Below are 27,143 nucleotides of genomic sequence, written 5' to 3'. Positions count from 1 at the left end.
CAATAAGTCATTGCAACCTCCCCTCCTCTTAGGATGAAGCAAAATAGTTACTTTTTGTCCCCTTACACTCTTCTGGTATTTCTTACCGTGTCCCATCTAGCCCTGGCACGCTCTTCTTCGAATTTGGCAAATTCTCGCCTGTCGTGGATGGTAATAAGCAGTTTCCAGATGAGCAAAGCAGCCAAGCCAATAAGTAAGATGGCTCCAGTTACAGAAAGGAGAACTACTAAGACATCAGGTCCCTTGGGACAATCTGTAGAAAACATTTGTATCATAAAACAGAATTGCAAGCCATGAATTACCCCTCTGATTGTTAAATTCTTAACTTGACTTCACCTAAAGGCATAAATCCATGCATTTGATCAAGCTGCTATGCCAAAGGAAATCCTGACTAAGGAGTAGCTATCAAATATTACTCTTGAACTTTATGAGCATATAACTCAAAGGTCTTCAAACTTGACTACTTTAAGACTTGTGGACTTCAACTCCAGAGCTCTGCTGGCTGGAGAATTCTGGGAGTTGAAGTCCACAAGTCTTAAAGTTTCCAAGTTTGGGGACCCATGAGAAACTACCAGAAGACTTATTCTGCAAGCATCTTTTGGAGCACATGTTCTCTAATTCTGTGCCATGAAAGCCTGAACACATAATTGTTATAGAGGGAAAGACGGATGTTCTGTAGCAAAAATGAACCATTTATAAAAACTCTTTTATGTTCAGCTTCCATGTCAGACCTTCCTTCATGCTAAGTGGTGGCTAATAGGCATAAATAACTCATCAGTGGCTTTCAAATGACTGCACAATTATTCAGGAATTAGTCTGATGTATGATTTAAATATTTCAGTTCTTTTTTTTACAAAATGTTATTCTAGAGCCATCTGCTCTTCAGCCTAAAGGGACCATTATAGTTTGACAAAAAGAAAGCATATCTTTGATCTGATCCTCTAAACATAGTTGGAGAAAATATCTAATTTTGATATTAGCAAACTTTTTCTGACACCAAAGTCAATACAACAATAGAAAAAAATATATGTCCAAGATGAGAGCAGCACATACTTCCTGCGAGAATTTAAAGCGGAATTAGGGAAAGCAATTACTTTTAATGACCCAGGAAGGTTACAGCTTACATCCTATCAAACAAGTTTTGAGAAATCAATTTCTTCCATCATTTCATTTCCAGAAATTTTTCTAGTTTCTGAAATACCTCCAACCCTCCTGACTACATTATTCTTTTTAATATTGACTCAAGGGGAAGAGATGTGTGGCAGCTTTTGTGGTTTCCCCATGTGGTATTAGCTGGATTCAAATTGCTGTCCGAGGAGTTCTGGCTAAGCTCCTTCAAAATCTGCCCGAGACTCCATCGTTGTCAATCTTCTAAGTGCAGTGTGAGTCATCGGCCAAGCTAATACCCTGTGGTGAGGGTATATCATTTATTGCATGCTTTTGGCAACTAATGAGAGCTTTATCACCCTCTTTGGGTTTAGAACACACTCTTTGAAGGTTTCTAGTGTTCCCTTCATGCTCACAAGCACGCAGAAAGAGATATTGTCTTATTAGAGTTTATGGCAGAGTCAGTGTCTGTGGTCCTGTTTGCTCATCTCGCAGCAAGCAGAGACAGGGTTCGCATTTAGTCACTTAAGTCAAATATCAAAGCAGAGAAATCCAGCAGCTGGCTTAAAAAAATATTTCCATCTATGAATGACGGATGATGTTTTTTAGTTCTGAACTGAAAGTTGCCAGATTGAATCACTGCTCTTTAGTCAGAATTATATTCATGTTGAACTAAAATAATGTTGCAATAAGAAATACAGAATCCTGCCATCATTATGAATTATTGAAATCAGACATATGCGTAGGTGAATTTTGTTTAAAGCATCTGATAATTCCAATTTTTTTTTCCAATATGAGTTCAGGTTGGGGAATGAGTTTGCCTTACTGTCTTTGATCTACCTTGCTGTTCTAGGCTAGGGGGAAATAGAATCTTCCAGAAAATTTCTAGCAATGATTGATTGGGCACAATTTATGATGATTAGATCTGTCTCATCCTAATCCTTTTGTTCTGTATATGCTAATCCATGAACCATTCCTATATTGCTTTCACATGATTATGTACCGTGTCAAAAAAAAAAGAAGTAATCTGAATGGAAAATTGCGAGTTTACTAATTTCTACTGAGGTAGCAAGGATCTTTCCTCCCTGCCTTTTGAAAGAAAAAGGTGGGAAAAAACTCATTTTATAAAGAAATAACTGCCCATTTTTAGATGACTATCTTTTTCACCTCTAAAAATCTCTGAAGTCCCTGCTCCAGTGAAAATGGGGATGCATCTGGTGAAAGTTGGGACTGGAAAAAGGAAGGCAGGATGTCAACTAGCTCTTATCTTATTATAATATGAACCATTTTCAGTTTTTGTATTCATGTTGAGCTTGTACAATTATGTCCATAATTAGTTTTAAAGATGTTTAATATAATGAAAACCAAGATACTTCATACCATGTCTCAGTTTTAATCTACATTTTTCCAAATTGTTATTGTTATATTGTTATAACATATATTATTCTCAAATAAAGTACCTCTAAGCATGAATTTAAGAACCTTACTTGTCACTATAATCATCTCTCTCATACATTTCAAATTAATATGGGATACCAAGATCAGTTCTGGCACTTTTCATCCTGGAAAGTATCAACCGGTCATCCAAAGTGAAGATTTATTTTAGTGGCCCTTAGCCCTCTCACCTGGTTCCTCAATAACATAGAGGATAGATTTGCCACTGGAGTCCTCGTAATATTGGAAGTACACTACACAATCATTCTCATCCTTGTATGTACAATTCACAGCATCTTTCCCCTTGTCTCCTGCAGAAGAAGACAAAGTAAAGAACATTTAGTTCCCTGACACTATTCAAGAAATTGTTAACATTTAGATCTAGAAATGTCAGTAGGGGTGTTAAAGAAACAGGGTGACTCTGACACATCTCAGAATCTATGTAAAGACTGTCTTGCCAGACAGGTGTCCATTATCATTGATCCATGTGGCACATCACATTTTGTATCTGCTATTCTCAAAAGAAGTGTGAAAATATAGAAGCATTTCTTTTAAACCCATTCTCGAGTTGCAGATCTTCAGCCATCATTCACTTCTCCCAAAGCGATGGGCCCATTAGGATGCTTCACCTGTAGGCCAATTAAATCCAAATATATTCCTGGGTGCTATTGGAATAGTCGACATGATTGGTACTAACATCAAAGTTCCAGTTTTGCTGCAAAATATGCAGCTGACTTAATAGAATCAGCCTGAATTTTCTTCTGTTCTGCAAACCCAGGATAGCTTTCTGGTTTTCCAATAAGCAGATTAAAAATGAAAGAAGTTAAGAGTAGAGCAAAATTCTCAGGAAATTATATTCATTATATAGTCTACTTCCCAGCACCAATAATTGTGGATACTTCACCAACATCCTTTCATCCTTATACAGTAATATTTTCTGTTTTCTCAATAATTCTGGCCTTACTCTGGGTAGATAGAGTAAGACATTATTAAGAAACTTTCAGTATGTGAGCAGTGATATATCTGAAGAAGAAGAAAATCATGCAAATCTGCCACAAGCAAAATGTTACACCATTATTTACTCAATCCAGGAATATGTTCAGAACATAAACATTTCACCCTTTGTGGGGTTATTTTATTCTTGATTGCTGCAGCACTGTGGCCTAATTCATGACCTTTTAAAGCCTTTCTTGACTAATTACATGTAGCTGAAGGCAACTAATTGACTCCTTCCAACAGGCAGTTAAAATGCCTGTAAATTTACTTCTTGAAACAGCCTCCTTTTCTTTTAATCTTTATAAGCTAATTTGTATTATTTTATTTTAGTAGGCTTCTCGGGCATTTTCTTGTAGACTAGACCATTACCAGTTGGTTTCAGGCTGGATTCTAGTATGGAAATTGCTGGTGTTGTCTTAATGAATAACCTTTTGTTGGAAGATAACAACAAATGTATTTGGATGGGTGCCAGTTTCATTTCCAGCCTCCTACGTACTTCCCTGGTATCTAGTCACTGGATTTTAGGTGGTTCTGGTTTCTGGCTGCTGCTCTTTAATGCCAAGACAGCCTGTAATAAACCCTATTCACAACTTAATTATGGAAGAGAGCAACTTTGATATGTTCCACCAAGATTTGTTTGTTGGGCATGGGGAGTTGGGATATTCTTCTCTGAAATGTGCCCACCTAGTTTTGGGTATGGCATCAGTCACCGGTGGGCTTCAAAAATTTTAGCAAGAGGTTCTCTGCTCAGTTGCTGGGTGGGCGTGGCCATGATGGGTGTGGCCTAGTTGGCTTCCTGCACCACAGAGGGGAGGGATTCCCCTCCCTCGGCTCCAGAGGCTTTCCTCGAGCCTCGAGGGCAAAAACAGCCTCCCGGGCTCTGGAGGCCCTCTGGAGGCCAGAAACAGGCCTGTTTCCAGCCTTCCCAACCTTCTGGTAGGCCCGTTTTTCACCTTCCCCGAGCCTTTGTGCACACCCTGCACTTACCTGCATCCAAAATGGGCCATGTGGGGATTCCTGGGAGGGGAGGAGTGGGTGGGGCCAGTCAGGATTGGGATTTAGGGGTTCTCCGAACTGCACAGAATCTTAGATAGAGGTTCTCCCAAACCACTGCGGACCCACAGCAGCCTACCCCTGGCATCAGCCATTGTCAACTTGAGGGGCAGACCAGACAGGAAACACAGTCAGATGAGCTTATTATATTTTATTGTAAAGCTATATTAACAAAATCTTGCAAGACTGAAAGTACATCCCCCCCCCCCTCCATGCCCACGGAATGTGAATTTAACTGAGCACGGAGAAAAGCCTTTATTGATTGTTTCATGGCAATGGCAGTGAAACTAAATATTTCTTCACCCTTATTGTTTTCACATATTACTGGCTGGTGACCTCATTTAAGTGACCAACTTATCAATAGGGAGGGAGGGAGCAGGAAGCACCTACAAAGCTATTATGAATGCCTATTCCAGGCATTATCCAGATAAAGTTTCTCTGAGAGTTAGGGAGCCTACTAATCAATTAAATAAATAAATAAATTGGGAAGCCATCTCTCCCAGGCAACTCTGTCCATCTCATGAGGTTGCACAGAGTTGGCATGATCTGGTTCCCCCTCTGACCTAGGAAGCATGCCTACTTTGCTGTGGCATCTGAATTTTGGCATGAGCTTCACCCAGGGTTCTAATAGTCCTGAATCTTTTGGCCTTCAGAATTACTATAAGGACCTGGGTTTCCTGTGTATTTGGGCCAGGATGCTAGATGAAACTGTTCTGCAACATGTGTTCATATTTTTATTGTTGGCCTCAATTAGGGGCTTATGTTTTTCACTTTTCTGGTTTGGGATAGGTTATCACTGTAGTTATTCTTTCTTTAAAAAAAGAAGTATCTTTTGTATGTCACCCAGAGCCGCAAATTATGAGAAAGGCAGCTTTATAAATCTTTTGATTCTTTAAAAAAAATAAAAAATAACTCCTGTGACATTTGCTCGGTTTACAGTAATCACTGGTACTATATATTATGTTATCTTTCTGGCTAGGTTCTGGAAGTGGGAACTGATGGAATAGTGACTCTTAAACTAACTATGAAGTCCGAAGATAAAAGACTACAAGATCCTTTATTTAATTTTTAAAAAATCCTTATTTCTGATGCAATTTAACATCTATAGGGGTAAATTGATGTGACATCACTGTTCTATTTTTTCCCCTTAATTATGAACAAGAAAGGAAGATATGCTGGTGAAAGTTTTCCAATATTAAAAAAAAGAAATAGTAGTTGCCAAAAACAAGCTACATATGCAAAATGCCCCTCCTTCACGAAAAATACAAACCTCCTTCCCTATTACGTAAAAAAGCAACGGGAAAGAGCTCTGCTGAGATAGTTTGTCTATTTATAGGTGTCTCCTTCAAAATAGAGTTCTTGCTTGAATTCTTGTGTTAAAACCTTAATTGTCTATAATGATAAATACTCTGACATTGACTGCTTCCAGTCCAGATTGCAAGGACCAGAAGTCTAATATCCTATAATTTGGAAATGGAATTAAACAGACAGACAGACAGACAGACAGACAGACAGACAGACAGACACACACACACACACACACACACAGAGAGAGAGAGAGAGAGAGAGAGAGAGAGAGAGAGAGAGAGAGAGATGTCTAATTCCGTGTGTGTGTGTGTGTGTGTGTGTGTGTGTGTGTGTGTGTGTGTGTGTAGATATAGAGATAGATATAGATATAATCTTCATAAAGCCCTGAATAGTTTGGGTAAATGGTGCTGAAACTCTGTTCAACACCACAGGAAGTCCTCAGCATACAATCACAACTGAGGCAAAACTTCCATTATTAAGCAATGTGATTTTTAAGTGAGTCCTCCTGTGACCATGCCTGATTTTACAAACCTTTTTTGCCATGGTGGTTAAACTAATAATTTGGTTGTTAAGAAAGTCTGGCTCCCCTCCCCATATTGACTTTGCTTGTAGCTGGGAAAATAAAAAATAGCAATCATGGGATCTTGGGATATCGTGACTCCATAAATACATGCCACTTGCCAAGCACCTGAATTATGATCATGTGGCCATGGGGACGCTGTGTCAGTTGTAAGTCCAAAGGCAGGTCGTAACTCACTTTTTTCGGCCTCATTGTAACTTTGCACAGTCGCTAAACAAATGATTGTAAGTCAAGGACTTTCTATATCTCAAGCAGGCAATATTCACAGCTTAACCTTGGCTTTGTCATTGGAGATCTAAATGCTCTCCATGATACAAGTGCCTTCCTTTAACTTAGCAACTGAATCATCTGGAAAGTCAGAAAAGGGAGGAGGAGGAGGAGGAGGAGGAGGGTGGGAGGAGGAGGGTGGGAGGAAGAGGAAAGGAATTTAGAAGAAAACAACAATAGTTTTTCCACAAAAAAAAACCCCTGCCATAGTTTTTACATACCAAGTTCCTGCACCAACTCAATCTCATCACGGCAATTGTGGTTGCAGGTGTCTTGTTCTATCAGGATCCCTCTCTCAAACTTCTTGCATTCCACACATTCCCTGTGCAGAAGAAAGAGTTATGAGCAAGGAGAACGGGAAGCAATAGTGATTATTGTTGCCATGTCCCGTCCCTATAAAACCAGGAATTTGATGTCTTCTCTCTAGTCTAGGTCTTCTTCTGCTCTCACAACTCTATGATGTCTTGCTCTGCTACCTGTTAGTTTCCTGGTTGCATATGACTAGATGAGGCATGCATTTTATTTTATTGAGGATGCACTTTTTATTTGAAAGACTTGCTACCTAATCAAACTTGGTTAAAGAACATTTCAAAAGAACATAAGAAATCTGTGTATTACATCTCAATAGCATTTGCACAGCAGTAACCACAATTTCCCTCTTTCTCAGTTTTAGTTAGATGTAGCTACAGTACAGTTAAGTTATTACTTCTAAATGTGCACCATATATATTATTTCAAATTGTTGCTGCTGTTGTTCCATGAGTCCTAGGCTCTTGGTTAGAATCATTGAAAGTAACCCAACTGAAAAAGTTGTGATATCTAATGCAATAGTTACAGCAATTAAAATACAGTAGAGTTCCTGCCATACTTGACTTACTTGCCTCATGTTAGTGCTTTTTTTAAATGAGATAGCATCTATTTAGTTTTATCATTGAAAAACCTAGGAGAGAAGCAGTGCATTGAAATGAAGATGCAAAATACAATAACCACATAGAGAATGGCTACCAAGTTCAAAAAAGAATTACAGCACAGGACACTCAGAACTAGAAGCTCTGAACCACTTCAAAGAGAGGAACTGTTCCATTTAGATTGACAAGTGAGTTGCAACTTTTTAAAATTCTTGAACAATTTGCACTATTGGACTGGGATGGTGAAATGCCATCATTCCTGAAGAATGAAGAACAACAAAGGAAAACAATATCCATTGGTTAAGCTCAGATTTTTTTTTACTTAATACTGTATACTGACATTGTTATCTCACTTTCCCCTGAACCAGGCATGAAATCCTCTTATCTTTGCTACCAGTTCGGAACCTTCTGGGCACCCGCAGAATGTCCATGATGACATCTGGGCGGGTGACTAGAGCCTCCCACCGTCGCCGCTACCTGTTCGCCTGAACTAGGGTGAACCAGCAGAATATCATTTCTGCCCCCAATTCATAAACACCAGTGACAAAATAAATGAGCTTATGGAAAAAAAATAGGATAAATTATAGGAGAATGAGAATTATAGCAAATATAATGAAAAGATCTGGGTCCGGGTGTCACGTTCTGAGCAAGCGCTGAAATAAAGAATTCAAGCGGGAAGCACTCGACACCTGATTGGCTGGTCGTTTGACAGCTCCTGTATAAAAAGGGAGCTGTCCAAACGAGCAGTGCGCATTCCTGTCTAAGAGCCGGTTCTGAAGTTAGCCTGTATTTGTTAGGGAATAAAATTTGTTAGCCTTTTATTCCCGTCTCCGCCTCAGTTCTTCTGGCTACCCACGGTCCTTTGGTATACACCACTGGTGACGAAGGTGGGATTTGCCAACTGAGGTGTGAGTAGCTGAAGTCACTCGCTGAGTCACTAGAACCGCGCTTCCCTTATAACCCTGCCGCGATGAGACGTCGCTGAATTCACTGACAGGAATGGCCACGTTAAACTTTGCGCCATTCAACTATGGCTCCGAAACGTGGGAGTCATATACCGCCCATTTTGAATGGTTCCTGGTCGCCCACGACCTCACCGAGCTGACAGATGAAAGGAAATGCGCATTTTTCCTGTCAGTATGTGGCACGGACGTGTTCCACACCGCCAGGGCTCTCACAGCCCCTGAACCTCTCAAGGCCGTGCCATGGCCTGTCCTGATGGCAAAGCTGACGAGCCATTACGCCCCATCCCCATCCAAGATAGCCCGCCGACACGCATTCCATCAACGCAGCCAAGCCGAGGGAGAGTCAGTCAGCGCCTATGTTGCCGTCCTGAGATCGGCCGCCCTCCACTGCGAATTCTGTGATCTCGACGAGGCCCTCCTCGACCGCCTGGTGTGTGGCCTCAGAGACCTCAAACTGCAAAAGTGGTTGTTGACGAAGGCAGACCTCTCCTTCCAATCCGCATTCGACGAGATTCGGGCTTCCGAAATGGCCATGGCATCCCTAGCTACCATTACGAAGAGCCGGTCTACTCCAATCGCACAGCCCACCAATACATTCAATACAGCTGCCGGCCTACCGGATATGGAGAGCGATGAATCGGACGCCAAAGGGCAAGAGGAGGACATCAACCGCCTTTATGAGGCGAACAGAAAGAGCTTACCATGGCGGAAGGGCGACCCTAGATCTGCATGTAGTGGGTGCGGAGGCAACCACGAGAGAGCTGAGTGCAGATTTAGGCAAGCCCTCTGCCAGCGGTGTGGCAGAAAGGGCCACATCGCTTGGGTGTGCCGAGCCGCGCAGCCCATGTCCTCCTCAGAGTTTCAGGCCGATCGGTCCCGACAACCGTGGAACCGGACGGAGGGCCCGAAGAAACCTAGGATGGACTGCCATGCCATCCTCCGGAACGCCAATCAGGGCCTCTCATGCCACAATCTGCAGAAAAAGATTCAGCTGACTGTCAACATTGAAGGGAGGCCCTGCAAAATGGAGCTGGACACCGGCTCCGCTACATCCATTGTGTCCTGGAGCATGATTAAAGGCCTTTTGCCCCAGCTGTCAAAGTGCCAACTACAAGACTGTAACCTTACATTACAGGACTATCAGGGCAACCTGGTTCCAGTGATTGGCACCTGCAGAGTCAGAGTGCAGTTTAAGGGGTTCGATGGCCGGTTACCCCTCATCATAGTCGAGAGCCGGTTGCCCAGCCTTCTCGGCCTCGACTGGTTCCAGTCCCTCGGCCTTCAGATCAGCGGCATCAACCACCTAAGCACGTCGGCCCTAGACTGCCTAGTCAATGAGTTCCCTGCCGTGTTTGATGGCACCCTTGGCAAATACACTGGCACGCCCGTGTCGTTCAACCTCGACCCATCCGTGCAACCGGTGCGAATGAAGCCACGCCGAGTACCCATCGTGCTCAAGCCAAAAGTGGACGCCGAGCTAGATAAGCTCGTGGCTCAGGGCGTCCTGGAGCCAGTGGACCATGCACGATGGGAAACACCCATCGTGTTGCCAATCAAACCAGACCGCAGCGTGAGGATTTGTGCAGACTACCACTGCTCTATCAACCGCGCTCTGCCCTCCAACGCGTACCCGGTGCCAGTGGTTCAGCATTTTCTCCACACCTTGGGCGAAGGATCTATCTTCGCAAAGCTAGACCTCGCCCAAGCCTACCAACAGCTAGTGGTGGACGATGAGGCAGCTGAGGTGCAAACGATCGTCATGCACCGGGGCGCATTCCGATGCCGCAGATTACAGTTTGGAGTCAGCATCGCCCCAGGACTTTTCCAGAGTTTGATGGAGCGGCTGCTGCAAGGACTCCGTGGTGTCATCCCTTATTTTGACGACGTCCTCGTATCCGCAGCCTCCCTCGACGAACTCATGGCACGCCTGCGGGAGGTTCTCAGAAAATTCCAACAAGTGGGACGCAAGGTCAAAAGAGACAAGTGCCAGATCGCGGTGCCCCAGATAGAATTCCTAGGGTTCCTCATTGATGGTAGTGGCATTCACCCCACGGCTGCCAAGACCAAAGCCATTGTGGAAGCCCCTGAACCTACCAATAGAGCTGAATTACAGGCCTTTTTAGGCCTACTAAACTTTTATGCTGTGTTCCTGCCGCATAAGGCGTCTGTAGCTGAGCCACTTCACCGCCTCCTTGACTCAGGCGCGGCCTGGATTTGGGGCCGCCGGGAAGCCTCCGCATTCCTGGCGGTTAAACACCTCCTCGTCTCCAATGACGTCCTTGTCCAATATAGTGAGCACTTGCCCCTCGTGCTCGCTTGCGATGCTTCACCCTACGGGGTAGGCGCTGTCCTCTGCCACCAGCTACCCAGTGGGGCAGAGGTGCCCGTAGCCTTTTTCTCCCGTACCCTATCTGCCTCCAAACGCAATTACGCCCAAATCGATAAGGAGGCTCTTGTTATTGTAGCCGGGGTACGGCGTTTTCACCATTACTTATACGGCCGGCCATTTATGATTGTCACCGACCACAAGCCGCTGCTCGGTTTGCTGGCAGGCGACCGCCCTGCCCCCAAGTTCTCTCTCTGCGGATGACACGCTGGTTTGTCTTCCTTGCCTCCTATGAGTACCAGCTGCACCATCGCCCGGGGAAGCAGATCGCCCATGCCGACGCACTCAGCTGTTGCCCCCTGCCAGAGGCCCCTGAAGACCCTGCTGCTGTCGCCCCAGTATTCCTGATTGACGACCTCAACTTGCCAACTTCTGCCGCCGACATCGCCCGGTTGTCCGCAAGGGATCAGGTAATTTCCTGGGTGCTAGACTGGGTTAGGCGAGGGTGGCCAAAAGACCCCGTGGAGCCTGTTTTCTTGCCCTTCAAGTCCCGCCTGGCAGAGCTGTCTGTTGAGCGCGGCTGCCTGCTCTGGGGCCACCGAGTAGTGGTGCCGGCCTCACTGAGGACTACCATCCTGCAGCAACTACATCAGAAGCCATCTTTAGTGATCCTGCAAAGTTAAGATGCTGCTTAAAAAGTAATTTTACAGCTGGTCATTGGACAACTGCAGCATCTCTATGGAGCTATGAATACTGTTTGTGCTCTTCACAGATGGCTTCTGACCAGCAGAGTCAATGGAGAAGCATAAGCCATGTTCATGGGATGTCTCACTTAATAACTGTGAGTGATTTGCTTAATCATTGTGGCAGAAGTGAGGTCATAAGTCCTTTATGATCGTGTTTGGAGACTACATGTATGCACTTGCCTATCTTCTATGATGCCAAATTCACCATAGTAATCTGAGAGAAATGACTTGGCTTCCCATAGAGTCTATTAAAAAAAAAACCGTATGACTTTTAAATGTCCTGCTCTACCATTGAAATTGTTTGTTTCCTGAGGAAATAAACGACTATATACTTTCTTTTATTGAAGCATGCAGATGACATATGGAACAGGAAGTGATATGTTATCAGATTTGGTTAAGACATGGGCTACAGTCAGACTCAAGGTCATATAAATAGAAACCTGAGCAGAAAAGGAAGGGGAAAGAAGAAGCAGAAGAAACAGATGATGAAGAAGCTCTGATTGACTCTTAAAATTATTTCCAACTTTGAACAGGAACAATAATACAAAATCTTTATGAGTAGAGGCACTAAAAACTATGCTGACTCCAGTTGTAATTGCAACAAAATCATTCTAAAAATGTTGTACCAACAAGAAATAAACAATTGGCAACATTCAGCAACAAATGATTATTAACGCTGTGAATCAGCATGCAGGATAAGGTTTCCTATCAATTAAAAAGAGCAGATAATAGCCCAGTGCAATCCAGTGGGTGTTATGTACTCGGAGTTACGACACTGCCCAAGAGCGTGCCGGCCAGGAGATGATGCTGATTGGCTAAGCCGCACAAACCGCTTGGCGGGAGAATGCTGTATTGCCATTGGTTGCCCCAACTGACAGCTGCTATATAAAGAACTGTCAGATGGGAATTCTTTGTTGCCGGTTCCAGAGTTGCCTTGCTGTTAGTGCGTTTCTGCTAGACAATAAATGGTTGTTGTTTCATAACCTGTCTCACCTCAGTTCCTACCTGCCTGGTTCTCCGAATAGAGCAGTGGGGAACGTAACATAGGGCAGATAATCATGGAACAGGAAACAGAACAGAAAATAATGAGCATTCAGATTCATCCAGAGGATAAGCAGACATAAAAAAAAAAAATGAATACATGCCTACAAGTGCTCACAAGATAATGATTCTGATTCAGAAGGCATAATTAAGGGATGGGAAAACCCACAGTAAGAATCAGGTGATGTGATCAGACTCCATTTCTCATACAATCTGACTGTTAGCTCAAGTCTTATGAGAGGGCAGTAGACGTGGTAGTAAAGCACTGGAGGCACCAATGGATTACTTGAAGAACAGATCTGCATGCAAGGGACAATAAAGGCTAGGAGGCAATCCTAACCAAGATAACAAGAGCTGCAGGTTACTAGTGTGCCTACTGAAGCACTGCTGCAGCCACATGACCAGCAATCAAGTCGATTTCTGTTTAAGTTACAGCTGTTTAAGTTACAGTTACAGATTTAAACTTTCTTAATTTAAACATCCAATCTTGAAGATCCTATTGTTACCACCAGGAAAGGTTCTGTATCATACAACGAGCAGCATTACAGCGAGAGATTTTTATTCCTGATAATGATTTCATTTATTCAAACAATCCCCTCCCCCCCACACACACTTTGGTCAATAAAAGTAACAAAATGATTAATTGAGGAGAGATATAGGCTGCCACTGCTCGCCTCTTCCCAGCCCCTTCATTAGTACCAGGACAGCCCAGCTGCCTATCAAGCAGCAGAGACCCGAGAGGGGAGGGGACAAAAGTTTTCTATTTTAGAGCTTGATGGCCCCAGCCACAGAATGAGCAGGCAGAATAAACAGATTGTTTAAACAGAATAAACAGAAACCAAAAAGCCCAGGAATAAAAGTAAACTATCCCAGCAATAAGTAAATAGAAAAAAAAATGACCCAAACAATAAAGAGACTGATGGAGCACAAATAGAAAATGTGTGTATGTGTGTGTGAGAGAGAGGGGGGGGGGCTGTCCTCCATGTGGACAAAGTAATTGCAGATTGTATTATTGTAGGACAGTTCCAGCACTTCATATCTTTCTTTGCTTTCAGCAGAACTTCTTATTTCCATATGTAGCAAGACAGTGTAAGGATTACAAAAAACAACCGTTTAACCTATTTAACCAACACTAAATGTGTTGAAGCAAAGATAGAAAAAAAATCTTTTTGTCAGCTGTAATTATAGTGACCTTACATCACACTCCCAAAAAACCCTTATGTTTGTCCTTTATTTTGATCATTTAACCTGTACTGTAGCATTATTACCACAATGCACATTCTTTCATATTCATGTGAAAAATATGGAAATAGAATTGTCTTTTAAAAATGAATTTACTTATATTGTCTGAGTTTAGATATTTTTATTAGAATATGCATTTTGTTTTATTTTTTCTTGCTTTGGTTCCAGAATTTTCCTTCATCAAGCACAATTATAAACAGTTTAAAATTTTGATTCTTTCAGATTTGCCCTCTTTTGGGGTTTTTCCCCCTTTATTTTTTGCCAAGAAAACACGGTCACCATGGATGTTATGCATGTGGAAAGAACACAAAAATAATGTACTACCTACTCAGAATCTTCTTAAGTAAAACAAAAAACTATTTAAGAAATTGATTCACTGCTAGGAAAAAACCACTGTAAAAAACAATTGGCACAGAACTTTTTCAGACAAGTCAGAAAAAATTCCCAGCCCTATTTTAGTACCTCACTATAGAAAATGAGTTATGGATGATACAGGCAGTTTTACTGTTATATAGTCATTTTGCAGTGAGATGGACAGCAAAAAAAATGTAATATCAAATTAACAAACAATTAAAATATTTTACCAGAAACCTGAGAAAGACATTTCACTTAATTCTACAAAGAGGAGATACTGACTTGTGAATGTTATGAATGGGATTTAGACAATTTACCTGAGTGGTCATTAATAATGTCATCACAGGCTAGGAATTTGATTAAGATTGTTAAGACTTTGGAAGGCTCCTGGGATATGATCTAACCCGATTTGAGCAGATAAAAAACAATTCAGAGCGTGCATTCCAATTTGTTCTTGCTCTTCACAAATATTGACATTCACAAGCATGGCCAGATCCCCAATGATTTGGAAATAGGAGCCATTGTTTTAAAAAGATCTGAGGGATGACTCTACAGACTTTATTCCCATTGGCCTTTTCAAGTATAGACAGAGTGTGTCACTCCAGGCCCTCATACTATCAATTTAGGGAGAGGCGTGAACATAATCTTTCAGCAGGACAGTTTTAAAAGTTTTAAGTCTCTGCAACTGATCATCACTTATTATGCATTTAACCCACAGCTCACTATTGCCACATTTACAGGAAGAGCAAGAGGTATAGAATGAAGGAAGTGTTGTGTCATTGCAATGCAAAGCCTGCTTTTTTCGCACACATGGTTGTGCCTATGTATGAAAAGGTTTGACTTGCAGCCTGATTGTGCAACATTCCTTTCCTCATTTTGACAAAAGCAGCAAGATCCTACAGATTCCATGTGTCAATACAGTATATTCTTGAAAATGAGGCGCAATCTTCAAAGACATTTATCGACTGCCATTTTAACTTATAATAGTTATCCTAGGAAGGTACCTGATCTTATTAAATGCTGATATTACCAATGGGAGAGTACCTCAGTGTCCCTGATTCTGAAAATTGCCAAATGATCAGAAAGAGGTTTTCTGTGCTCATTTCAGCAGCACATACACTAAAATAAGAAATACACATCTCATCAGACTTGTACGTTTGTAGCTACAGCTGATGTGATAATTTGAATTTCAAGGAATTTTGCTGGCTATGTATCATCATCCCTTATATCACTGCCATTGGATCTCTCCCTTCCTGAATTTGAATTGTCAGTAGAAAGGGGCGGGGGGAGAAAGTGAGGAAGGTTTGACTATATTGTGCGCTCATTGAGTTCGAAAACCCAAACCATTAGTACTTCTAAATATAGCAATAGCAATAGCAGATTTTTATATACCGCTTCATAGGCCTTTCAGGCCTCTCTAAGCGGTTTACAGAGTCAGCATATTGCCCCCAACAACAATCTGGGTCCTCATTTTACCCACCTCGGAAGGATGGAAGGCTGAGTCAACCCTGAGCCGGTGAGATTTGAACCGCTGAACTGCTGATCTAGCAGTCAGCTGAAGTGGCCTGCAGTACTGCACTCTACCCACTGCGCCACCACGGCTCTTTTAATATCCTGAATTTCAGACCCTATGTTAGAGAAACAGGGCATAACTAAATATATAATGCATCTGAAAGCTTGGGACTATTTGAGAACAAACTTGTGCCGAACTTAATCTTTGTTTCATGTATGGTAATCCTTGGGGCCATTTTCTAAGGGTTATAGGCAATATCACAGGCAGCCTTCTTAGTGTTCTTTGCTATTGAGAGGACCAAGGTAATTTGGTCAGAATTCCAAAGTTTCAAAGCGTTTTCGAAATTTAGTTAAGATAACTAATTTTAAAATTAGGTCAGGAATAGTCACCTTTTGGGCCTGAATAAAAATCAATTTCTTTCCTGAGGAATGCATTCTGTCATCTGCACCTCTATAACTGTCTGGTTCTGCAACCCAACAAGACGGACACAGACTTCAGAGGATAATTAGAACTGCAGAAAAAACAATTACTACCAATTAATACCTACCTTCTATTGAGGATCTGTACACTGCATGAGTCAAAAAGAGGGCCATGAAAATAGTTACAATAGCAGTTATAGCAGTTAGACTTATATACCGCTTCATAGGGCTTTCAGCCCTCTCTAAGCGGTTTACAGAGTCAGCATATCGCCCCCCACAGTCTGGGTCCTCATTTCACCCACCTCGGAAGGATGGAAGGCTGAGTCAACCTTGAGCCGGTGAGATTAGAACCGCTGAACTGCAGATAACAGTCAGCTGAAGTGCCTGCAGTACTGCACCCTAACCACTGCGCCACCTCGGCTCTTACAGACCCCTCGCATCATGGACATAAATTGTTTCAACTTCTACCCTCAAAGCGACGCTATAGAGTACTACACACCAAGACAACAACACAAGAACACTTTTTTCCTCAAACGCCATCACTCTGCTAAACAAATAATTCCCTCACCACTGTCAAACTATTCACTAAGGCTGCATTACTATTACTATTAGTCTTCTCATCATTCCTATCACCCATCTCCTTCCAGTTATAACCGCAGGACTGTAACTTTGTTGCTTGTATCCTTATGATTTATATTGATATTGATTGTTTCCTGATTGCTTATTTATGACTATCATTAAGTGTTGTACCTTATGATTCTTGATGAATGCATCTTGTCTTTTTATGTATACTGAGAGCATATGCACCGAAGACAAATTCCTTGTGTGTCCAATCCCACTTGGCCAATAAAGAATTCTATTCTATTACCTAGGATTATACCTGATACCATTACCTAGGATTATGAGTAATTGGTAAGTCCTAAGGCTCAAACCCTAATAACTGGTTTCTTTCTCATGAAACTAAATCAAAATTTGGCACTCACTTTTTGATGGTGCAGGCATCAGGACAGGTTGGGCACTTCTCACAGGTATCTCCGTAAGAGCCAGGCTGAGTACAGACACATTTCCCACAGGAGCAATATCCACGGCCTTGTCCACTGCATATCATCCCATTGCTGGACATGCAGGTGTCTGTCCGAGTTGTACAGTTGCAATACGTTCCTGTCCAGTCAGGGTTGCAGGCACAGTCTCCACAGACGCATTTCCCATGTCCTACAGGCAAACAATCATATGAAAATGGGTCTGTATTGTAGGCCATGGATGGGACGGGATACTTCTCAGAAAGCTTTATTTTTTTAATGCCAAGATCTCAATTTTTTAGCATTAAAGGAGTCAATTCCCTTCTACTTCCCAATCTTTCTCCTCAATCACATGGAAAAAATATATAAAAGTTAAACAGGATAACATACTGGAGATCATTGACTGATTTTAGGGAAGTGGTTATTATTTACTGATCCTTTTTTTTCTCATACAAATGTTAGTAACCAGAAAAGTTTCTTATTTTTATTACTTTATTATAGACAATTTCTCCCTATTTTCTCCAAAAAACTCCAAAGGATTCTGCCAAAGGTTGGCTTCAAAGTCTTTCAGGATTCCTTTCAGACATTCCAAGCAGGGCTGACCAAGTTTCCCAGGGCTCTGGAGAAAGACATTTCACCAACTCCTCTTCATTTTATGCAGTTAGAGCTGAATCATATCTCAAGTTGCAGTACTGCATGTTGGTGTGTGTGTATATGTATGTACACACACACACAATTAATTAAAAACACAACAAGGCTGAAAAGTCAGATTCTCAAGTATGTAAGGGAGGCCGTCTTGCCTATCTCATTTTTGACTCACCAGCTTCTACCCACCAAAACGTCTGTAATGGTACAACAGAATCACTTATTTTAACAGTTCTGATATCATCCCAAAAAAAGTTGAGATATAATTGTCAATTTAACCATTGTAGATAGTGCAAAATTGTGTCTCTAGAAGAGTGTTTCTCAATCTCCTCAGCAATTTTAAAATGTGGGGACTTCAAATCCCAGAATTCATCAGCCAGCTCTAGGATAGGGGAAGGCAATGAAGTGTCTGTGTTTAATAGTAGCCAAATAGCTAGGACTTGCCCTTGCATACACTTTGTTCAGCTGTGCACTGACCCTTTGAAACTACTGAAGCAGTGAAGTCATTAGAATAGGAACATTATTGCATTAGGAGAGGAATGCTTAGAGGCCTCTACAAAAAGTTGCCATGAAAATAACCAGCGGAAGTATTTTTTCTATAGTGTTATTGATCTAACTAGTAATACAAATTCATGAACGGCGAGAGGAAGGGAGGAAGAGGCAGGCAGATAGGCAGGCAAATAGCCACACAGACAGCAGCTTCCTCTGAAGAGGACGAATGATCATGAAGATTAGTTAATGAGAAATTCCAGTGAATCATGGGGAAAATGAGCTGAATGAGCAGTTGGCTAGAACAAAATCTCTAGCAATACCAGGAAAATGTATACAATATGAGGAAATTTTGTGAGTTTGTCACATAGCTAAGAAATAATTACTTGTCTGGAATAAACCAAGACACAACAGCTTCATCAAAAGATATTGGAGGGTTGGAAAGTAGAATAGCAACAATAGAAAAGGTTCTCGGAACAGTTACAGATATCCAATTAGATTTTGGATTTTCCTGCTAAACTCCACATCTCAGAATCAGATTTGCAAGCCATTTCACCTGACTTGCCCTTATACACAAGATTAATTATAGCCCCATGTCACAAAGAAATGTAATGTAGTAGGGAAATATTTCCCAGTTGGGGAGCATCTTTATCTGGACGACAGATTGCTCTTAAAGTATAGAGTAACACCAGGGCCACTAAGGGATATGGCAAAACCATTCAGAATTCACATTCAGATTTGAGCAAACTCCACTAGTTTTCTGATGTTGTGTAGTTTGATAATGAAACATCTGCAGGAAAATAACCAAGATCTGAGAACATTAAGAACCCCACATTCATTTTTGGTCATATTTCTAAGACAGCTATTGCCCCTTAGCATTTTTCTCAGAACAAGTTAGAAATAGTTGCATAAAGGATTCTTGAGGAAAGTAAGCACCTTCCTTCTTTTTGTAGTACCAAGCTGCAATCCTGAGATTACTATGTATAAAACTGTGCCCTCCAGCTGTGTCCTGGCTGTTTATTATTAAGCAGAAGAAGCCATGGGTGTGTTCTTCAAGTGAAAAATTAGGCCCAAATGACTTTGCAGCCCAGATCAATTCTAACTGTTCCAGTAGCCACTGAACAGACTTAACAGAAAAAAAGCCCAGTATAATAAGTTTCTGGGAAAATAACCCACAATGATTAAGTTGTGTGATGTGCACCTGGCTAGCCTATTTTAGCAATGTTTGAGGAACATCCTGACATCTCACATTGCACAATAGTTGTATTTTATAGCACGTACAGAAACTTCCATGAAATAGAAGGAGTTGTTGTTCTAGACACAAGCATGTACCCACTTCCTATAATCAAATCACAGCAATTGTTTCCTTTAACACTGAGTCACACAAACAAAGCAGTCATGAGTTCCAAACAGATAGCTGCTTCTAACACTTTCCTCCTCTTTCATGAAAGCAAATTGAGTCCTCTCTGGATCACCAAGTTAATGGTTATATTGTAGGAAACAGTGTTTAACTGATTTTTTTTTCTTAAGCAGCAAGTTGCTTTTGGAGGCATACAAACACAAATGCTTTTTGCTAACTCCTACTATACTAAGGTTGTGATTTAATTAGTTCCTAAGGAACAGATTTTTCAGTTCTTTTCCAAACAATTTGGTAAAGCACAAGTTTGACAAATTATATGTGTTTAGTTATTCCAACTTGCTTTGGCAAACATAAATAACTTCGCATCTGTATGTTTATAATCCCAATGATAATTAAATATCTGAGTTATCCTTTAGCCAGAAGGAGAATGAATAATCTGTGATATATTTACACTCCTGCACTTGCTCACAGCCTAGACAAAAATAGAGAAATAAAAAGATAACACCTTCTATTATTTTTCAAACCACATAAGATTATGTCATAAAACACTTGAAATATACCCAAGAATGAGGCCCTTTAGATCTCCAAATGTTGTTGAATTATCCCTCTCAGCCATTGTTATGAATTGGTTATGTGAGCTGCTGAGGATGCTGTGAGAGACTGCTATTCCTTAATAAAAATGTAAAAGCCTAGGTATTGGAAAGGTGTACCAAATACTGAATATTCCTTATCCCTACATACATATGTGCAATGGCATGATATACATGCAAAAAGAATGCATTGTAATAGAGCAACATGTTTTTTGTTATTTGCCTCCTTTCAAACTCCTTGAAGATGTTTTTGATCCTATTTATGATTATTAATTATGAAGTGTTTTCTAAAGAATTTACATTTTTGCAGATATGTTTTGAGAACACTGCAGTTTCCCACAGTATAAGCACATGCATCATTTTTTCAGTGTCAGTTCTAATCAAAAGAACTTTACAAGGGCTCCTTCCTTCCCTCTCTCCCTCCCTTCCCTTCTTGTAGGGGAAGAGAATTATAAAGAGGAATGATGGAACAATAGAAGGAAGGATGGAAATCATGATATTTTCTTTCTTTACTCTTTGCCTTTTTTCATTTATCTTATCTCACCTTTAAATATAAATTGTTATATTTAAATATTATACAGGTAGTGCTTGACTTTGTTTAGTGATCATTCGGAGTTACAATATCGTTGAAAAAAATGACTTATGATTGTTTTTCACAGTTATGACCATTGCAGCATTCCCATGATCATGTGATCAAAATTCAGAAGCTTGGCAACTGGTTCATATTTATGACCACTGCTGTATCACAATGTCATGCGACTTTCCCACTGAGGGAAAGCCAGATTTACTTAACAACCAGGTTGCTAACTTATCAACTGCAGTGATTCACTTAACAAGTATAGCAAGGAAGATCATAAAATGAGGCAAAATTCACTTAACAAATGTCTTACTTAACAGCAGAAATTTTGGGCTTGAGGACTACCTGTATTGTTATACTAGTATTGTCCGGCTTGCAACCACCTTTTCTTTTGGATCTTTGGCCTGCCACACCTTGGACTCTGATTTAATTTTGGATGCTATTTGGAACCCTCACAAGTATTGTATTTAAACATTCTAGTGTTATTTTTTTAAGACAGAAAGAGGACTCTCTGGGAAAAATCATTCTTCTTTGCAGGTATGTACAGCTCTTAGAAGCCCATCCCACTCCCTCATGCCACTCACCTGAGCATAGTTCCCCTTTGAAGCGAACACAGGAAAAGTCATCACATTCACAATATTTGCCCGATATCCTGCCAAAGTCACTGCTGTAGCAAACACATTGGCCACAGATGCATTCTCCACGCTGGTTGCAAAGCGGTTGCCCCTGACTGGGGCTGCAATTGTCTTGCTGGGATGGGCCATAGTCTTCCTCTGAGCACTCACAGAGGGAACCCAGCCGGCCTGGGTAGCAACGGCACATCCCACATTCAAAGGTGCCATTCCCATTGCTACAGATCTTACTATAAGGTTTGGCAAACTTCTGGCAAGCACAGTCACAGTTAAAGTTCAACAGAACCGTCAGGCTGTCTTCAAAGCCCACTGGCTTAATGGTGAAAGAGGTCTGTCGGTCCTTTGGGCAGCCACGGATCTTCGCTTCAACGCTGAAGCTCACCTGGGAAGAGGTTTAAGAGAAAGAATTACTCAGGTTAAGGAAATATCCTTAAATATGTCACATTCAGTTTAGATCTATACACAGAGAAAGAGATAGAAAAACCAATCAGAATAATGTATAATTTTTTGGATGGAGTTACTGGTTGCAAAATCAGCATGGGAATAATTTCCTTGTAAGGCTAATGTACCTGCAGCAGGCAATAGAATATATCAGCTTGGATGATCTGTAGCTACAAAGTAATTTAATGAGAGACCACTCACAAAAAATCCAGGGCTGCAGGCTGTGCAGAAAAGGTCAAAAATAACAACGAAACCTTGAGAAACCAATTGCACATAATTGCAAACAAAACTATATGGATATCTTGTCTTTAGGTTTGTCTTTAATTAACCTATTACTAATAAAAAGAGGAAGATATATTCATTAATTTCAGGAGGAAAATTTGTGGATGGAAGAAAAGTGTTCAACTGTTGTTCATCTTCACATCCCTTCCTCAAATCAATTTCAACTTCTTTTTTACACCCCCCCCCAAAGTTGGTCTCCAAGATCCAAAATAAGCTGGCCTGAGATAATGAGGAAACTATCTTAAGTGTAAGGCTGTGTAGTGGACAGCAAAAAACTAAAACAAAAAAAGTAAGTATTACTTACTTACATTAAATATTTCTAAACATATAGTAACCATTGATTTATTTTATTTTGTAATTTCATTATCAAATTTAGACACCATCCATCTCACTATCCAAGTGGCTCTGGGTTGCTTACAAATACAAACAATAAAACCAATTAAAAGTGACTTAATTAAAAGCAAAATTAAAATTGAGTAAAGAAAAAAGTAAAAACAGAGTTAAAAAGGTTAAGTTTAACATCGTTAAAAGGTGGAGGGAGCATCCTCAGGTCAGCAACCAAGCCCCAGTTAGCCTGCTATCCTTTAGTTCTTGCATCAATTGAGAGAGCCAAAGTCATCATGTTCTTCCAAAATTCTTCAGTCACCACTGCCTTTACATATCTCATCTGCCTACTGGGCGGGATGGATCAATGTAATTGGGACAACCCAGTTTCTCAAGTAATTTGGTCCCATGCCATGAAGGGGTTTAAATTCAATATTTTTAATAGGACCTGGAACCAAACTGGTAATCAATGTAGCACATAAGGTAAAGATAAAGGTTCCCCTTGCACATATGTGCTAGTCATTCCTGATTCTAGGGGGTGGTGCTCATCTCCGTTTCAAAGCTGAAGAGCCAGCACTGTCTGAAGACATCTTTGTGGTCATGTGACTGGCATGACTAAACACCAAAGGTGCACAAAACACTGTTACCTTCCCACCAAAAGTGGACCCTATTTTTCTACTTGCATTTTTACATGCTTTCAAACTGCTAGGTTGGCAGAAGCCGAGACAAGTAATGGGAGCTCACTCCATTATGTGGCACTAGGGATTCAAACTGCCAAACTGCCGACCTTTCTGATCAACAAGCTCAGTGCCTTAGTGACTGAGCCACCGCGTCATTATAGGTACAATCTTCAGAATGTGCAAAATTGGTAGTGTGCCCATATTCTGAACTAGCTGCAGCTTCCAGATTGGTTCCATGTAGAATGCCTTGCAGTAGTCCATGTGGGAAATGACCAGGATATGAATGACTGAGAGAAGGACCTTCTAGCCATGATTGTCACATGATTGTTATATTATGTGTGCTGGCTAATATGAAATTGTTGCTTTTCTTCTGTTATGGCTACTTTCTGCTACTGCAGAGACAATGTACAAAATTTCTGAATTTGCAGAAAGACATTTTCTTCTCACTATCTACCCAAGCAATCTTTTTCTCTCACTTTGTGTTTCACAGGTCTACTAAGGCAAAAGCCCCATACCAAAGGCGTGACTAAGATGCTACTGACACAGGTGGATGCCTTTTATGTAATATAATTCAACCTCCCCAACAGGAAGAGGTTGAATTCTTAAAATGTGCATTCACACTGGGAAGAAGAGAGAACGTGTCTAGGAATTTAAGGTTCATATAGCTCATTCAAACAACAAATGCTTATTAATTTTAGCTTTGACCATTATACAGACAAGAGTATTTGTGAAAATAGATTATTTGGCTGCCCATGTCAAAATGGCCATGGTGGGCAATACCATGCATAGAAGGCAGCTTAAAGTAGCCAACAGGAGTTAGGCAAATTACAGGTGGCCATTGGTGCATTCCCAACCTCATTGTCAACAAAACACCTTACATTCTCTCTCCAATAACAATTGTGTCAGGAGAAGAGAGAAATTGCTTTAAAGCTAAAATAGCAGCATATTACTTTAAGCTGCTTTGAGTGTGAGGGAGAGGAGTTGAAGGCAATGTCTTGAAAAAGCATTACATAAAAATGGTTCCTAAGCCTGAATTTTGTACTGCAGCTAGGAACATGTGAGGATGAGCTCTCACAAACAGATATTCAAAGAATGTTTTGAACTGCCCAGATTCAAGGTCCATTTTGTGTACAACCTTTCCAGAAATATATTGTGGGTCCAATTGTGCTACTCTCAAATCTCTGAGTTTAAAAAGTTGCTTTGTGTGTCTTCTTGCAAAACTTCAGAAATGTCAAAGTGTTATTGATTCTTTATAAACAGGTTGTTCATAAAGAAGGAAGGAAGCAGGTTTATTGCAATTGTTACAATAAAAAAATGTACTGTCCTATAATTGAAGTCGTTTTGACCCATGATTCCTTGGCACTTATCTCTATTTTTTGCTTCTTCCTTGTGGTTGGCTATTTTGTGTGACTGCGGGGGCTGAAGTGGTGTTTCTTGTTATAGCAATACATTAGAGAGACACATTTGCTGCCCGAATGCAGATACTAAAAAAATACAAATTTTGTGTTGATTTTTTTTTTTGCTACAATGCAGAGAGCAACTTTAAAAAGGGACAGCTTTTTGACCAGAAAATCTACCTATCCATTGCAGAAATTTAGGTTTCTAAATTTAATTAAAATTTATTAAGGTTAATCATAGCTGAGCTTTTTAAAACAATGATGGCCCCTTTTTCAAGAAGACATTTGCTAAAATAGGACTGATATCAAGTGGTCATTTCCAGATTGTTAACTCAGGAAACAGAGACAAAAACCCAGCTTGATAATGGAAAGATGTATATTCTATTCAGGAAATGTTCCTTTAAATACCTTGGAGCAAAACTTACAATAAATGTTTCTCAGAGCTCTTGTGGGGTTAATATTTAACCCTATAGCATGTTTACGTGCTATACCAGTAGTAGAGTATGACATTCCTCTTAAAAGTGATGGAAATCACCATCTTAATTGTAGCTTTAATTGTAACTCTATACAATTATTTTTGCCTTAATATAGTGCACCCATAACTCACTGTATCGCCGATCTTGAGTCCAACACAAGACTTAACTCCAGGAATGACTTCATTATTAAGGCAGGTGGCGTTAAATGAGAGAGACAATTCCTCTGGGAGATTACGGACTTCTAGTTCAACCTTGGAACGGATTTTCTGAGGAAGGACATAAAGATACAATCAGCCTCTATCCAGTTGCAGACCTCATCTAAAAACCCAACTAATCTTCCCAATTTAAATTTGACAGTCTCCAACTCTTTTTTTTTAATAATCATGGTTCCAGTATCTCCTTCAATATACTTAAATTAGTTAGTTGATGTAGATAAGTTGGTAAGAGTGGTTCAATTGAGCTTAAGCGGGTGGGGGGGGGGAGATTTAATAGCATTCCATGGCAGAGGGAGCTAATGGGAAAAGCAATTAAATATGGATGGGAGTTTCTAAAATAAGGCAGTATAACAAGTCCAGTTAGAAAAATATTAGGGGCAGTAGAAAAAGCCTGGTATGGTAAATAATAGAAAACAAGAGGGGCATCTAAGTAGCTCAGACCTTTAGACATGGACTTGGGGAAATTAAAGCTCAGCAGGATGTTGGCAAAGGAGGCTAAGAATAATAAAAAGAGCTTCTTCGATATACTCACAAGAAAAGAATTAGTGCAACAGCTGCTCTGTAAAGATGGCAAAATGCTAACAAAGAGCGAAGAAAAGGCAGAGCTACTCAACTACTATTTTGGTTCAGTGAAAAACATCTTGGAATAGAAGTTGTTTACACACTGAAAATGTGTCAGCAATGTAACGTTGCTGAAACAAAAAAGGCAACTGCAGTTTAAGGCTGCATTAACAGAAGGAGTATTTCCAAATTACAGGAGACAATAGCTTTCCCTTAATCTATGGCAATCAGATTCTCAATACAGTGTTCCATTCTGAATAGATGAAGAGGGATTAAGACCAGGGGAATGAATAGGTAGCATATGTGGCAAGGAAAGCCAAATGTCATGTGTACCATCTTTTTAATACAAATGACATGACACCTACTTGCAGTCAGAGAGAATAACACGACTGACACAATCACATTATTCTCATTTTTTGCCCATCGTGGCTAATAGCAGAGCCTTATGATTCAGACAAACTAGAGTGGATGAAGTGAAAAGCACTAAGGGATTGTCAGGGGTCTAAGAACTAAGTCTCATGAAAAGAGATGGAAATAAATGGGGATGTATAACCAGGGGTGGGCTGCTGGGAGCTTGCAGGGGTTCGGGAGAACCTGTAGCTAAGATTCTGTGCAGAGAACCCCCAAATCCCACTCCTGGATGGCCCTGCCCACTCCGCCATGCCCCTCCCAAGAGTCCCCACGTAGAGCCCATTTTGGATGCAGGTAAGTGCAGGGAACGCACGGAGGTTCAGGAAGGGTGAAAAATGGGCCTACCGGAAGTTTGGGATGGCTGGAAACTGGCCTGTTTCAGGCCTCCAGTGGGCCTCTGGAGCCTGGGAAGCTCATTTTCACCCTCTCAGAGGCTTGAGGAAAACCTCCAGAGCCAGGGGAGGGCAAAAATCCTCCCCCACTGTGGTGCAGGAGGCTGACTAGGCCACAACCACCCAGCAACCGGGCAGAGAACCCCTTGCTAAAATTTTTGAAGCCCACCCGTGTGGATAACCTTGAAACAAGAAGGCTGAGGAGATATATGATAAAATTCTTCAAAGGCCTTAAAGGATTTCAATGAAGAACATTGAAAAGTCTGCTCAGAGCATAGAACAATGAATAATAGATTTATATTACCGGGGATGCAGATTATATCTGAATGTAAGGAAAACCTTTCTACTAATAAAAATAGTTCAGCATGGACCAATGATCCAAAGATGTGCTGGA

At 41.0% G+C, this 27,143-nt stretch overlaps 1 protein-coding gene across 1 annotated transcript in view; it reads right to left on the bottom strand.

Moving 5' to 3' along the window:
• Positions 1 to 27,143, bottom strand: part of ITGB3 (integrin subunit beta 3) — a 71,130-nt gene that overhangs the window by 1,056 nt on the left and 42,931 nt on the right. The window contains exons 9-14 of the mRNA XM_014065436.2: positions 25,302 to 25,436; positions 21,523 to 21,952; positions 17,242 to 17,470; positions 6,967 to 7,067; positions 2,733 to 2,852; positions 87 to 253 (exon numbers count right to left, since the gene is read on the bottom strand). Of these exons, the coding sequence (XP_013920911.1) occupies positions 87 to 253; positions 2,733 to 2,852; positions 6,967 to 7,067; positions 17,242 to 17,470; positions 21,523 to 21,952; positions 25,302 to 25,436 (1,182 nt within the window). The remainder of the gene's footprint in view (positions 1 to 86; positions 254 to 2,732; positions 2,853 to 6,966; positions 7,068 to 17,241; positions 17,471 to 21,522; positions 21,953 to 25,301; positions 25,437 to 27,143) is intronic.

Source organism: Thamnophis sirtalis, unplaced genomic scaffold (assembly GCF_051295495.1).
Source record: "Thamnophis sirtalis isolate CommonGarterSnake01/CBP01778 unplaced genomic scaffold, rThaSir2_p1.2 scaffold_4, whole genome shotgun sequence".
In the NCBI taxonomy this organism is placed as follows: Eukaryota; Metazoa; Chordata; class Lepidosauria; order Squamata; family Natricidae; genus Thamnophis; species Thamnophis sirtalis.
The sequence above is the reverse complement of the archived record's forward strand: the minus strand, read 5'-3'. Positions and strand labels throughout refer to the sequence as shown.